Here is a 16839-nt window from a genome sequence, read left to right as displayed (position 1 = left end):
AAAAATGTTCAGTGTCCATCATATTCCCCCCTTAGCTTTTCATTTTGTATGTAAGGAAGGTCACTATGAAGTCTAATGCAAAAATCTAAATCATCCAACCATTCCCAAAAGATAAGGATGAAAAATAATTTAGATTTATTCCATAAATCCATAATTATCCTATATGATTTTATATATTTCTTATCCTTTGTCATAATAAGGACTATGAATAACAAAATCTTTTTTAATATACCAGTGAAAACATAGAATTAAGTTGTACTTGTATATTTATTGATAGATATTATCTGCTGCAAATTGCATGTAGCTTTTAGGAAAGCTAATTACACACTGACTTGTCTTTGCTTCTCAGCATCCTTCTGATGCTTTCCCTGAAACACCCAATATGTGTTAGTGAACACACCATCATTTAATTACTAGCCTAGGCACAATAGGAAGTTAAATTCATGTATTACGTGAAGTCAGAGAACATTAGTTTTCTAATGCAATCTGAAGGGATTTAAAACAGGATGCCTTATATAGTTAAGTAGGACAAGAACTGAACTAAGTGACAAGAGGCTGGATCCTCACCTCACTCCAATTGCCTCAGAGCTTTTGACTTCAGGAGAATCATTTCGTATAGCCGGGCCTCCCGTTTCTTCATCTGTAACGTTAGGGTGTGGACTACCATTAAAAGTGACTTTGAACTCTGAAAATGAATTATTGTTCTACATTTATCACAGGATCATACACTTTTTGTTCAGATTCATCTCCGAGGATGTGACATTTTACCGTTCTGAAATGAACAGTCACCATTGAGAGAGAATACTTTTGAAAGGACATGAAAGATCTTATTAGCCTTTACACTACCAAAATAAACCTCTTTGAGCATTGGGGGGGATTTAGGAAGTTTTAGTGCTTCCTGTCATAAGTTGAAATTTCTTACTTTGTCGAGCATCAGCAACTTAATGGTACTAATTTGTCTTATATTTGACTTTCTAACACTAATTTCTCTGATTTTTCCCTGTTTGACTCTCCAATTTCTAAAAATATTTAATTGTGCTGCCGCTTGCTGCTTTTGCCTGCTTTGGCTGCTGCATATACAGGTGAAGATCTGGAAAGAAATGATGGATCCACAGAAAAACCCTACTTCCTAGCCCCTACCCTGCACGGAACTCTGAACAAGATGCAACTAGTTTCCCAGAAGCAGAAAGAGTAGAAAAGCTCCAAACAGTGACATTCATTTTTAAATAGAAGTTTTGTAAATTAGATCATGTGTAACTCAAAAATGAGGCTTTTGAGTAATGTGAAATTTCTATGCTTATTGCTGAAAAGCCAGAACCTGGTACCACTTGAGGTGACAGACATTTGATGACAGTAGCCTCTGTGAACTAGGATACTTTATAGACTGTGGTCCCAGCCGAAGAGCAAGGTGTAAATGTCAAACATATTTTTAAAGCCTATAGCTGAAAGTGTTTTAAACAATACTTTTATAACTCAAAGTGCTGTTTCCCATTGCAGCACTTTGATAGCCTTTCTTTTTATAAATGTGTTTGTAAAAGATATTCAGGCAATTTTTGAAAGCACTATAAATGTATCGTCAATTAGCCATAAAAAAGATTGATAGAGTTAACCAGCTTATGGTACTAAATTCGTAAATATGGTACTATGCCTATATAGCTGCTCAAGCTAGTGGACAGCTATCTAAACTGTGATTAAATTTGTATTCATGTTTCTCTAGGAAGTATATTTCAGTACATGAATCAAGACCATAATATACATAGAGATGTTAATGTTATGCAAGATCCATAGAGAGCATTATTAGGTAAAAATTACTGTGAAACCTTCATAGCCCACTTCGTTTTAGTGTAATTATATTCATAGTGAAGCTGAATCTGAGTTCTGGAATACCATTTCCAATAATATGAACCTCTGGCCACTGTGAAAATATTCTGAACAAAACTGAAATGGCCATGTAATGCATTCCTCTTGTCTCTTACCCAGAGACAAATTCCTATTTCCCTATTCCTGCCATATAGAAAACTGGAATGGATTTGTTTCAGAAGAGTGATTATATCTTTTATAAGCATACCTGTTTTTATAAGCAAACCTGTTTTTCTAGATTAAAGACATTGTTTGGCTTCATTCTACAAAAGGTTTAGTTTGAGTTCAACTTTGGGGAAAGAGAATAGATGAGTAAGACCTTCAGATTTTACTCTAAGGAAATATACCTAAGCACTCCATAGGTACCTTGTCTGGTACCTTTACAGGGGTATATATGGTGGGTTAGGAAATCTCCCTCAGAGCTTAGCAGGAAAGTTATTTTTATACTCCACCCCTGCTGGCCAGAGCAACAAGTTGGTTTCTGGCAACCATCCCCTTAGTCTTTTGTATGGTGGAGCAAAGCATAAATCAGACACTCAAGCACTTTTCCTGCCCAATCTCTGTGTGCACATTTGTATGATTTGGCTAACGGTATAAAAGTTACCCCAAAAGGAACACTTAATCAAGTAGTATTGTTTTGGCTTTTACACTAAACTTGTGTATAAGAATTATTTAAGTGTTGACAGAAAGGGACGTGTTGATCTAACATTTTGATCTAAATGTGATCCATGAATTTTTATTAAAAAGAGTCAGAAATGTATCATTGTGCCACAAGTTAATATAAAAACTAATTTCTTTAATGATTCTGAAGTATGGGAACCTAGATGTAGACTAACTCTGTGACAGCTTAAATAAGGAAGATTTTCAAAACAGTGGTCTTTATAATGGCCACCATCTTGTTCTTATTTTCTTGAGAGCATTATAGTCAAAAGTGTCACTTGTCTTCACATCTTGGCCAAGGGCCTTCTTCACTCTCATTCTCCTTGAATCATAATTCAGAGAAGAGTGATAATCTATCTTTCTGGATGGTTATAATTATTAGTCAATAGTACAGAAGTTACAACTGAGATCTAGTAAATAGTTACCTCTCAAGTGTTGAAAAGTGATGGGAAATAAATCCCCTTTAGGAGTAGTCTAATGTTGATACATAATCATGAAACAAAACAATTTTAATTGTTTTGTATGCATCAGAATTGCTCTGAGAACTTGTTATAAATATAGATGCCTGTGCCCCTTCCTTAAGAAATTCTGAGATGTTGTATTTGGGTGCAGGGCAGCTTGTGAATTATTATAAAATTCTCTAGCTGATTCTGATACACATAAAACTTGGAAAATCACTTGAATAAAATACAAATCAACATGCGAGAAACTGATTGGCTTATTTTCTCCTTACATTCTTGGCTGTTCCAGGAGTTAGAAAATTAAGACAAAGATTAATTTGGAGACTTCTAATAGTCACAACTTCTGCATTTAGAATCTTAGACTAGATGGGGCCTGTATATTAAATGTTTAACGTTATATATGCTGATTAGACCAAAAAATTCACTAGAGTAAAAGTGTTCACTGCCTAAATGGAGGCACATTCTAAAACTGGCTATATTTTAAGGATATAACCCCTTGGTGCAAATCATAGGAAAAGGAATGCTGTTTGGTTCAATATTTTTAAATAACTTCTTTACTACTTACAGATTCTTCCTTTAAGTGTAGAAGTTTTAACTATATATGGGCTTATTTCTAGTCAGAAAAAATATTCCCCACTAGTTACTTTTTGTATAATTGATAGTAAAAATGAGTATTGGTTTTGGGGGGGGGGAATAGAAGCTGTTATCTTACAAAGCAATTAAAGTCATAACTGCAAAAAACATTTTTTTCAAAACATGCAGTTTAAAATATACTGAAATTTCACAAATCTTATTTTTTAAAACTATGCTACATAAATTGTTGATTGCAAAATAAAAGAAATTTTGACACATATGGTAATTTGGGAAGTGAATTGAGTACATACTACTTTTCAGGAATTTGAAGGTGAATTTAGAAATTCCTGGGGGATTTTTTTTTCTTTTTTAAGTTTGCTATCCAAAAGAAGGTAAAAGTTATTTCCTCAATCATGCAGCTGAGAAGCATGCATATTGACAGAATATGAGCTGGTACACACAATGAGATAATATTTTACTAACATAATAACAAGGGCTGCTTGTTTTCTCATAGGTATGTTTACAATAATGTTGATGCCAAAACTGTGCTATTAAAAAAAAAAAATCTTAAACTGCTGTAAAGCAAGTATGCAGTAGATGGCGACGTTACTTCTCTTACAGTTTTGCTTTGATATTTACTCTGTGCCATTCTTCCTCCTAGTGGAAGATATGGAAAGAAACGATGGTTCTACTGAAAGGCCCTATTACATGAGTCAGTCTCTCCTGAAGATTCTGAACGAGCCAAGTATGCAAACTAAGAAGCCTTAGAAGTGCAAACTGTGGTCATCGTGCAGCGGTGTGTTACCAAATCTTCATCTGCTGTGTCTGCACAACGCTAGCTTCATAAGTGCTTTGTGTTGGGAACACTGTATTCATGACCTTGTTGGCTTTTATTTGCATGTTTAATACCAAAGCTTATACTGTAATATGTGAAGCCATCTGAAGTCGCAAGGGAATTGTTAATAACATGGTACATTTTTATACTAAGATCTTCTGTTTTGTAATTCATTTTTAAATAGAGTGGCTTGGATGTTTTGAAAACACCAGTGAATATGTTCATATTCTTTTAAATACTGGATTGAAAAATGATACATTATTTGAATTGATAGCTCCTAATATATTTTTTAAATTGCAACTAAAAGACTTCTGCAGGGAAAATTGGTAAACAAACTGAAAGAGAAAATTTTAAAGTTTTCCCAACTCCCGTTTGACAGTAAATTGGTAAAAGGACTGCCTGCTCCAGATTTTGCTCTAAGTATAGAATGTTTCCTATTAAACAAATTGCCAACCATCCAGCCTTTACTACTTCGTCCTCTCTGACAAAGTGCCTTACTGGCTGTTTAATATTACCCAGCTTTTGTGGGCAAGTTTACAAACATCGTTTAAACACACACACACACACACACACACACACACACACACACAAAACCTGCAATGTTTAGTGATTGAAACAAGTCTTCTTGCATTTGTTTCCCTCTTAGCTCACTGACTGGAAACCACTTGTCATTTCAGTATGTTTGAGATCCTAGTGACTATGTAGAGTACGTTTTGCAGCATAAACAATTTCCCTTGCGCCTAGTGGACATTCACAAATGTGTACTACACGCAAGAAAAAAAAACTGAAAGGATGCTTGTTGATCTTTTTTTTTTTTTACACTAAAAGTGAGAAGTTTAAAAATCTAATCTTTTCTATAGTAGATCTTTGAAAATACAATAGGTGTAAGACTACATTTCTCAGTGTTTTATACAGTTTGGAAAGGGACACTTTGAAAAATTACAAAGGGAAACTCTACCCCTGCAAAGGGTGCTCATAGCTGTCATGTACTGAATTAGCTCTGTTTTGAATGATTATTATCATCAAGGAGTGTTCTATGTATTTTATTTCATTTTCTAACTTTTGATATGAAATAATCAGTTTATTTATAATGTTAACTTTTATTGTGCTAATATAAACAGAACATAATTTGTAATTAAATTTTAAATAATTTTACTAGTACTACTAACTTGAAAGAAAATGAATTCAGTTTGTTACTCAGTGTTAAAGTATTTACCCCAAGGGAATGTCCATCAAATATGATAATTTGTGAAAGCTTTGAGAATCAACAGTAAGTTACTGTCAGCTTATCTATGATCACATTTGTTTGAATGTGACTTTAGATATTCTTTTATGCCAAAAAAACTCACATGAGCACATGACAGTCTGAGCTCTATAATCATTGTGCTTCTGCTGTGCAGAAATATTAGGAACATATTGTCTAAATATCTTTGATAACTAAAATGTTTAATATTTAATGAAATTTGCTGTTACTCATCATTTTAAATGTTTTTTTTCTTCTAATAAAGATTTAGATAAAAAAAACGTTTTTATTTCTTTAAGCTAGAAAATGTGAAAAGCTTTAGTGTTTAAAACCTACCGTAGTATAACAGAATCTTCTCTTTATCAACAAAGGTGATTAACATCTAAATTTATCTTTTTAAAAATTTCCATTTTTCTCTAGCTGTGCACTGATTGTGAGATCAAATAATGGAAACTGATAATTTATCTAAAGTAAATATATCAAAATGAATGGATAAGAGATGGATTTTTTAAAACCCAAACAGTGACCTGAATTAGTTGGTCTTTGTTTTAATTTGCCAAAAGTTTGCTCTGTCCCTCCTTTGGTTTTACCTACATTGTATGAAGCAAATTTCATCATTTTAAAGGCAGGGATGAATTTAGAGAACCTACAAAATGTCAACACTGACTAACAATAGTTTCCCAAAGCAAGATTAAGTAGACCTATCACTGTTTAACTTAAGCTAAAAGATTTCTTAGGTCTAGCTATTCCTTGACAAATATGTAAGAATCTATTTTTTAGTTGAATTATGTTAAATCTTCAAAATTAATTTTTTCTTTAATATTTAAAGGATTTCTTTAAATGAAAACATAAAACAATATTCTTACAGTTTTCAATGTCCTTTTAAAATGTTACAAATTGAATTAGATATTAATTAATGATTCTTATTTAAAATAAAGATATAGTTTGGTTTCCAGAAGAAATCTAAATTCTGCTTTAAATCTTATTAACTCCCACTTTAGATGATAAGGGACTAATCATATTTCTAAATAAAGTGTTTGAAATTGGATTATGATTAGATGTTTTTGTGTCACCTACAAAGTTTAAAAAGAATTTGTGAATCCATACACTAAAATCACAGTATTAAAGGTTCTGGGAGATTGCCAGGCATAATGTAGTTATTATTTAAACTAATATTGGAAAACAGGCTCTGTGCAACAATTTTGTATTTTTCTTTTACTATATAGCTGAACAGCACTCATTCCAATGTATGTTCTTTCACTTTTACAAGTGGTGCCTCAGGAAATTGCTCTTAAACTCTAACCAGGCACAATAATTATCTCCAGTATTATCTGGTTCTGGAGTAGGGAACATGCTTTATAAATCAGTCTTTGTTGGCATAAGATGGGACAAAATTGAACTAAAATTATTATTGCAGACCATGATATATGAAATGGTGTCTTGACATTCTTTCCAGTTTCTTGCAAATATTATCCTTAAGTGTTTGCAAATGTTTGTTTTTAAATTATAGCTATAGGATTATAAGAATACAATTCAATAAATCATAGATGAAAAGAAATGGCTTACTGATATAACAGGAATAATTTACTTTTCCAAAGTAACTTTCCATAAACCATGTTTTTTGTCCTGGAACTAACATGGATATTGAAGACTTCTCTCAGGATCTAGCTGAGTTACTTATGACCCTTGCTAATCTATCACACCCCAGAAAACAAAGCTAACCCACATTAAAAGAAATGTGACTGATTCATTCATGACAATTTAATACCACATTATACAAGGCTTGGACATCAGAGTAATGTCAAGGTCATGGACCCTCTTAAATTTATCAGGTCAAATTAACCAACTTCTCCACCACTTTCCAAATTCCTACAAGAAAAGGTAGCCAAAATGGCACAGATTCTGGCAATATCTTCTCTAATGGTTTCTATGCTGGGAAGAATGGAGTCTGTTATGTGACACACTTAAAAGCAATCAGTTTGAAAGTTCCAGGGAAGATGGCAAAGTAGCAGGATCGTAAACTCACCTCCTTCCAGGGATACAAGTAGATAATCCCCACATCAGTGTAAATAACTCAGGAAACAACCCAAAGACTGGCCCAACAGACTATCCCTAGCTAAATGCAGAGAAGAGGCTATATCAAAGAAGGTAGGAAGGATAGAAATGCAGTTTGGAGCTAAAGGGACCCACAGAACTGTATTTGGGAAAGAGGGATGCTATAAGTATGGAGAGGGGAGAGGAGAACTTCACACCAGGCACACCAGGCATGGGGAACCCACACAAGGATGAGGAATCTCTAACATCTGGCTTTGAAAACCAAAGGGGCAGATTTCACAAGTTCTTACAGTCAGTGGGGTTTAAAACCTGCAACTTTAAATAACAGCAGGCTTGCCTCTGGAAGAATTCGGAGGGCAATAGGAATCTGAGTCCTCACCCTTAAAGAGACAGCACAACAAATAGCCCCAGAGTACAGCACAGATGCTGAACTTTGAAAAGTGCCTGGGGTATACCAGAGGGAGACTTATTTACTAATCTCAGAGCCTGTGCTGAAGGGGCAAGGATCTTTGGGAGGCTTCAGGAACAAAATTACCATTTCCCTTCCCTACCTCTCAGACTAGATAAACAGACACCTGTAGAAATGAGCATAGTGTCAACACTCTCTATCTAGCTTGCTAACAATGTGCACCACCACTGTATGCTTCTGTAGATTTGCCCCCTCCAGCTCAGCAGGAGTTTTGCCTGGCAGCTATAGGTCCCCTCCCATAGCAAACCGAGGGACCTTGCTAGCACCACAAGCCCTGTTGCAGAGTCGTTCCCTTTAGCCCTGCAGCAACAGTTTATAAAGCAGCTCCAGGTCCTCTCCCACAGCAGACCCACACAAATCTTGCTAACAACATGCACCCTGCCCCTTATTCTACTGCAGACTTGTCCCCTCTGATACATCCTTTGCTGATGCCCATCTAAAGCAGTGCCAAAGCCCGGCAGTACACAAGCACCCAACAGGGGCCAGAACTACTCCAAAGTGACTCCTGCTCCAGTGAGAGGGGAAGATAATTACCAATCCAACTGCAGCCCTAGCAAGGGACTGGGGCAGACTTCTTATCTGACTGTAGGCCCCACCTACCAACAAGAGCTTCTCAGAGGGAAACAAGAAAAAGTACCATGTGGTTTGGTGCTACTGCATTTCTGGCAAATGCCTAGTCTGATGAAAGTCAAGCCCAAGGCCACCCCAGATTGGACCACTAATGATGCATGTTCCAAACCCTGCCCACAACAGGAAAAGGGAGCTATTACAGATGAATGGACAAAAGGCAAATGCAGCTCAACCACAATAGTAGGACACACACAACATGGGAGACACCTCTGAAGCACCAAGTTCTGGGGAACAGGCAACACTGCACTGTAGGCCACTGCTTTCAAGAGCAGCAGACATAGTACAAGGAAACAGAGACAGCTAAAATGAGGACACAGAAGAATATGTCTCCTAAAAGAAGACAAAACCACAGCAAGAGACCTAAACAAAATGGAGGAAGGTAATATGCATGCTAGAGAATTTAAAGTAATGATCATAAAGATACTGACTAGACTTGAGAAAAGAGTGAAGGACCTCAGTGAGACCCTTAACAAAGAAAAAACACAAAAATGAACCAATCAGAGACGAAGACTCAATAATTGAAATTAACATTATAATAAATAGAATAAATTCTAGAATACAGGAAGCAGAAGAATGGATCAACAAACTAGAGGACTGAGTAATAGAAATCAATCAAGCTGAACAGAGAGAAAAAATAAAAAATAAAAATGTCTTGAGAACCTCAGCAACACTATTAAGTGTAACAACATTCCCATTATACAAATCCCAGAAGGAAAAAAAGAGACAAAGGGGGGAGGCAGAAAATGTATTTGAAGAAATAATAGCTGAAAATTTCCCAAATCTGGGGAAGAAAAGAGAAATCCAGATCCAAGAGGCACAGAGAGCCCCCAACAAAATCAACCCAAGGAAGTCCACACCAAGACACATTTTAATTAAAATGGCAAAAAGAAGTGATAAAGAAAGAATTGTAAAAGCAGTGAGAAAAACAGTTACATGCAAGGGAAACCTCATAAGGCAATCAGTTGATTTTTCAGCAGAAACGTTGTAGGCCAGAAGGGAGTGTCATGATATATTCAAAGTGGTGAAAGGGAAGGATCTGCAGCCAAGAATACACTACCCAGCAAAGCTATTATTCAGAATAGAGGATAGATAGCTTTCCAGACAAATGAGAGTTAAAGGAATTCATAACCACTAAATGGGCCCTACAAGAAGTGTTAAGGTAAACTCTGTAAGTGGAAAACAAAAGTCATAAGAAAGAGTAAGAAAAATAGGAAGCACAAAAGAAAAAAAAAAAAAAAAAAAATTAAGTGCGTCTGTAAAAATTGGTCAAGTGAAACACAAAGGATGTAAAATATGATACCAAATACTTGAAAAGTGGAGGGGAAAAGAGTAAAGAATGAGATCAAAATTAAGTGACCATCAGCTTAATATAGATTGCTATAAACAGAAGGTGCTATATATAAAATGAATGGTAACCACAAATCAAAAAACTAATAGATATGCAACTAGCAAAACAAGAGAAGAACTACCAAAACAACCATAAAGCAAGTAACAAAAAGGCAATAACTATACACATATCAATAACTACTTTGAATGTAAATGGGCTAAATGCTCCAATCAAAAACATAGGGTGACAGAATGGATAAAAAAGTTGTACTTATCTATATGCTGCTACAAGGGACTCAATTCAGACCTAAAGACACATGCAGAAAGTGAAAGTGAAAGGATGAAGAAACACTTATCATGAAAATGTAAGTGAAAAGACAGTTGGGCTATCAATACTTGTATTGGACAAATATGCTTTAAAACAAAGATGGTAACGAGATAAGGAAGGACAATACATAATCATAAATGGTACAATCCAACAAAAAGATATAAAAATTGCAAGTCTTTATGCACCCAACATGGTGGAATCAAAATAAATAAAGTAGTTAATAACAAACATAAAGGAAGTAATCACTACTAATATAATAGTAGTAGGGGACTCTAACAGCCCACCTACATCAATGGATAGATCATCCAAGCAAAAAAAATCAGCAAGGAAACAGTGGCTTTGAGTGACTCATTGGATCTAATTCATTGGATCCTAGATGGATCTAACAGATATATTCAGAATACAACAGAATACACATTCTTTTCTTTTTTTAAATTTTTTTAAGATTTATTTATTTTTGAGAGACAGAGTGTGAGTGGGGGGAGGGGCAGAGAGGGAGACACAGAATCTGAAGCAGGCTCCAGGCTCTGAGCTGTCAGCACAGAGCCTGACATGGGGCTCAAACCCACTAACTATGAGATCATGACCTGAGTTGAAGTCAGACGCTTAACCCACTGAGCCACCCAGGCACCCCAAAACACATTCTTTTCAAGTGCACATGGAACATTCTCCAGAAGAGATCACATATTAGACCACAAAACAAATCTCAACAAATTAAAAAAAAAAAAATGGAAGTCCTACCATACATCTTTTCTGAGCAAAACACTATGAAACTAGAAATCAACCACAAGAAAAAACCTAGAAAGCACAGAAATAGAGGGAGATTAAATAATATACTACTAAATAATGAATGGGTCAACCAAAAAATCAAAGAGGAAATAAAAAAATATATGGACACAGATGAAAATGAAAACACAACAGTCCCAAATCTTTGGGATGCAGTAAACCTGTTCTAAGAAGGAAGTTTATAGCATTACATGTCTGTCTAAAGAAGCAAGAAAAACTGCAAATAAATAAACTAACCTTACACCTAGAGGAACTAGAACAAGAAGAACAAAGTTGAAAAATCACTAGAAGGAAATAATAAAAATTAGAACTGAAATTAACAAAATAGAAACTAAATAAATAATAAAACAGACCAATGAAACAAAGAGCTGCCTCTTTGAAAAGATCAACAAAATCAATAAGGTTTTAGCCAGACTAATTAAGAAACAAACAGAGAGAGGACTCAAATAAATAAATCCTGAATGAAAGGGGAGAAATAACAACTGACACCACAGAAATATAAAAGATTGTAAGAGAATATTATGAAAAGATATGTACCAACAAACACAACCTAGAAGAAATGGATAAAGTTCTAGAAACATATAACCTCCCAAAATTGAATCAGGAAGAAAAAGAAAATGTGAACAGACCAAATACCAGTAATGAAATTGAATCAATAATCACAGAACTACCAGCTAACAAAATTCCAGAGCCAGATGGCTTCAGAGATGAATTATACCAAACATCTAAAGAAGGGTTAAAAACCTATTCTTCTCAAACTATTCAAAAAAACAGAAGAGGAAGGAAAACTCCTAATTCATTCTATGAAGCCAGCATTACCCTGACACCAAAACCAGATAAAGACACTACAAAAACACAGAACTATAGGCCAATATCTGATGAACACAGGTGCAAAATTCCTCAAAAAAATATTAGCACACAATCCAACAAAACATAAAAACAATCATTCACCACAATCAAGCGGGATTTTATCCCTTGGGATGCAATGTGATTCAATATTCACAAATCAATCAATGTTATACATCACATCAATAAAAGAAGGACAAAAACCATATGATCATTTCAATAGATGCAGAAAAGGCATTTGACAAAATACAAAATCCACTCATGATAAAATCCCTCAACAATGTAGGATTGGAGGGAACACCTCAACATAATAAAGGCCATATATGAAAAACCCACAGCTAACATCATACTCAATGTTAAAAAACTGAAGGCATTTCTCCTAAGGTCAAGAACAAGACAAGGATATCCACTCTCACCACTATTACTTAACTAGTACTAGCAGTCCTAGCCACAGCAATCAGATAAGAAAATGAAATAAAAGGCTGGTGTCAAAAATAGTTTAGAATCCCTCTCTGTGGAGATAAAAGAAGTAAAAGCTAGCCAGGATGAAATAAAAAAAATGCTATAACTGAGCTTCAATCTTGATTGGACGCCACAGCAGCAAGGATGGATGAGGTAGAGCAGCAAATAGGTGATATAGAGGACAAAGTTATGGAGAATAATGAAGCAGAAAAAAAGAGGGAGACTAAGGCAAAAGAGCACGATTTAAGAATTAGAGAAATCAGTGACTCATTAAAAAGGAACAACATCAGAATCATAGGGGTCCCAGAAGATGAAGAGAAACAAAAAGGGGTAGAAGGGTTATGTGAGCCAATCATAGTGGAAAGCTTTCCCTAAACTGGGGAAAGATATAGACATTAAAATTCAGGAAGCACAGAGGACTCCCATAAGATTCAACAAAAACTGACCATCAGCAAGGCATATCATAGTCAAATTCACAAAATAGGCAAGGAAAGAATCATGAAAGGACCAAAGGAAAAAAAAGTCCTTAACCTACAAGGGAAGATAGATCAGGTTTGCAGCAGACCTATCCACAGAAACTTGGCAGGCCAGAAAGAAGTGGCAGGATATATTCAATGTGCTGAATCAGAAAAATATGCAGCCAAGAATTCTTTTCCAGCAAGGCTATCATTCAAAATAGAAGGAGAGATAAAAAGTTTCCCAGACAAACAAAAATTAAAGGAGTTTGTGACCACTAAACCAGCCCTGCAAGAAATGTTAAGGGGAACTCTCTGAAGGGGAAAAAAAAGATGAAAAAAAATATCAAAAGCAACAAAGACTAGAAAAGACCAGAGAACACCACCAGAAACTCCAACTCTACGCAACATAATGGCAATAAACTCATATCTTTCAGTACTCACTCTAAATGTCAATGGACTAAATGCTCCAATCAAAAGACATAGGGTAACAGAATGGATAAGAAAACAAGATCCATCTATATGCTGTTTACAAGAGACCCACTTTAGACCTAAAGACACCTTCAGATTGAAAGTGAGGGGATGGAGAATCATCTATCATGCTAATGATCGACAAAAGAAAGCCAGAGTAGCCATACTTATATCAGACAATCTAGACTTTAAAATAAAGACTGTTACAAGAGATAAAGAAGGGCATTATATCATAATTAAGGGGTCTATCCACCAAGAAAACCTAACAATAGTAAACATTTATGCTCCAAATGTGGAAGGACACAAATACATAAATCAGTTAATCAGAAACATAAAGAAACTCCTTGATAATAATACCATAATAGTAGGAGACTTTAACACCCCACTTAACAACAATGGACAGATCATCTAAACATAAAATCAGCAAGGAAACAATGGCTTTGAATGACACACTGGACCTGACTTAAAAGATATATTCAGAACATTTCATCCTAAAGCAGCAGAATATGCACTCTTCTCTAGTGCACATGGAACGTTCTCCAGAATAGATCACACAGTGGGAGACAAATCAGCCTTCAACAAGTACAAAAAGATCAAGATCGTATGGTGCATATTTTTCACACCACAATGCTATGAAGCTAGAAATCAAACACAAGAAAAAGTTTGGAAAGATAATACTTGTAGACTAAAGAACATCCTACTAAAGAATTAATGGGCTAACCAAGAAGTTAATTGGTAATTAAGAAGCAAATGGAAGCCAATGAAAATGATAACACTACAGCCCAAAACCTCTGGGATGCAGCAAGGCAGTCATAAGAGGGAAGTATATAGTAATCCAGGCCTTCCAAAAGAAGGAAGAAAGGTTTCAGATACACAACCTAACCTTACACCTTAAAGATCTGGAAAAAGAACAGCAAATAAAACCCCAAACCAGCAGAAGACAGAAGACATGAAATAATGAAGATTAGAGCAGAAATCAATGCTATCGAAACCAAAACAACCACAACAACAACAAGAAAAAAAAAACAGTGGAAGAGATCAATGAAACCAGGAGCTGGTTCTTTGAAAGAATTTTAAAAAAATGATAAACCCCTAGCCAGTTTGATCAAACAGAAAAAGGAAAGGACCCAAGTAAATAAAATCAAGAATGAAAGAGGAGGGAGAAAGTGGTTCCCTCCCTGGAGAGCTGCATGATAGCACAGAATCTGTCTGCGTCCGCCACCCCAGGTGCAGTGGCTAGGCTGAGGGCACAGTCTGCAGGAGGATAAGGCGGCTGTTTCCCTGGAGTGCTGTGGGAAAACACAAAGCCTGTTTGCAACTGCCACTCCGGGGGCTTGGTCTCGCAGCAAGGGCAGCGGCTCTCAGTCTGCAATAGGAGAAGTCAGTTCTCCCTGTAGTCTGGTGGCACAGACAAAGCCAGCCAGGACCACACATCATGGCATTGAGAGATGCTTCCCCAGTGCCAGAGTGCATGGAGCAAGACTTTGAATCCTAGCCAAGTGCAGGGTCAGGGGAGTTGGTGGAGTGAGAAGGACTGCCCCTGTCTGCACCCGCTGCACAGTGAGGACAACTCAAACGGAGTCCACCAGGTCCTGCTCCATGGAGAAGACACTGGGAGAGCACCATTCCCGCTTGCCCCCGCCCCCCCCCACCAAGGTGGGGCCTCAGGGATCACTCCTGGGGCCCATAGTGGAGGTGGGTCCAGAAAACACCAAACCACACCCCCTTGTACTGAGTAAATGCATATTCACCGGATCTGATCGCGAAGACCCTGCAGACAGCTACTACCTGCAAGCAATGTAGCATTGCGTGGATTAACTCTAGGTCAATTCTGGATATATAGATATATTCTCCGCCCACCCACCCCCCATTTCTCCTCATCTCTTCCCTCCCCTAGGCTAGTTACTCTGGTTATTGGTCTGTCTAAACGGGCATATTTAATTCATTGTCTTGATACATGTTCTAGAACCTTCTTTACACTCCTTTCTTTCTCTCTGGAATAATTAAGCCATAAAGTTACTTTGAGTAATTTTATCTTTGTCTCCTTTTCCATGCCTCCTTCTTTACCTTTCTCTCTCTGGATTAAGCCATTTAGTCTCTCTGCCTAATCAACGTTTACTCATCCCCACCAAGTCATTTCTCTTTTTGTATATGCTCTTCCATCAGCACTGTCTCCACCCTCTTCTTTACCTGTAGTCAGTGTTTTTGGGTTTTTTGTTTTTAGTCTTTAGGTTTTTGTTTGTTTGTTTGTGTTATTTGTTTGTGTGTTTGAGTCTCTTTGTCTCCTGTTTATCTGTTTTCCTTTACAGGGCTACACCAAGGAACAAAGCAAAGCACACCTGGTGAAGGGTACAAAATATTACTATGAGTAGGGTAATAAAATAACCAAAGTCACAACAACAGAAAGCATGTAACAATCCCTGAAAAAACACCTCCTGAAGGGCCAGAACCTGGACAGTGTATGACCCTCCATTAATATAGCAGTGCTTGCAGGTGCAGAGCACAAAGCTTTTAATATGCATAAGGGACAGAAAACTAGCCAAAATGACTAAATGGAAGAATTCGCCTCAAAAGAAACTCCAGAAAGTAGCGACAGCTAATGAATTGATCAAAACTGATTTAAGCAATATAACGGAAAAAGAATTTAGAATAATAGCCATAAAATTAATCGCTGGGCTTGAAAAACGCATAGAGGACAGCAGAGAATCTATTGCTACAGAGATCAAGGAACTAAAAAATAGTCATGAGGAATTAAAAAATGATATAAGTGAGGTGCAAAATAAAATGGAGGTGGCTATAGCACGGATGGAAGAGGCAGAGGAGAGAATAGGTGAATTAAAAGATAAAATTATGGAAAAAGAGGAAGCTGAAAAAAAGATTAAAAAAATCCGGGTGTATGAGGGAAGAATTAGAGAACTAAGTGATGCAATCAAACAGAACACTATCCATAACATAGGAATTCTAGAAGAAGAAAAAAGAGAGAAAGGAGCTGAAGGTGTACTTGAACAAATCATAGCTGAGAACTTCCGTTATCTGGGGAAGGAAAAACGCATTGAAATGCAAGAGGCACAGAGAACTCCCTTCAGATGTAACTTGAATCCATCTTCTGCACAACGTATCATAGTGAAACTGGCAGATTACAAGGATAAAGGGAAAATTGTGAAGCAGCTAGAGATAAACAGGCTCTAAATTACAAAGGTGGACCCATAAGAGTAGTGGCAGACCTATATACTGAAACTTGGCAGGCCAGAAAGGAATGGCAGGAAATCTTCAATGTGATGGACAAAAAAAAATATGCAGCCAAGAGTCCTTTATCCAGCAAGTCTGTCATTCAGAATAGAAAGCGAGATAAAGGTTTTCCCAGACAAACAAAAACTGA

At 36.4% G+C, this 16839-nt stretch overlaps 1 protein-coding gene across 1 annotated transcript in view; it reads left to right on the top strand.

Annotated features, from left to right (window-relative positions):
- SLC44A5 (solute carrier family 44 member 5) overlaps window positions 1–5852 on the top strand; it is a 116012-nt gene extending 110160 nt beyond the window's left edge. The window contains exon 22 of the mRNA XM_032594087.1: window positions 4216–5852. Within this exon, the coding sequence (XP_032449978.1) occupies window positions 4216–4322 (107 nt within the window). The 3' untranslated portion in view covers window positions 4323–5852. The remainder of the gene's footprint in view (window positions 1–4215) is intronic.
- The last annotated feature ends 10987 nt before the right edge of the window (window positions 5853–16839 follow it).

The sequence above is a fragment of the Lynx canadensis genome, chromosome C1 (genome assembly GCF_007474595.2).
Source record: "Lynx canadensis isolate LIC74 chromosome C1, mLynCan4.pri.v2, whole genome shotgun sequence".
In the NCBI taxonomy this organism is placed as follows: Eukaryota; Metazoa; Chordata; class Mammalia; order Carnivora; family Felidae; genus Lynx; species Lynx canadensis.
The sequence above is the reverse complement of the archived record's forward strand: the minus strand, read 5'-3'. Positions and strand labels throughout refer to the sequence as shown.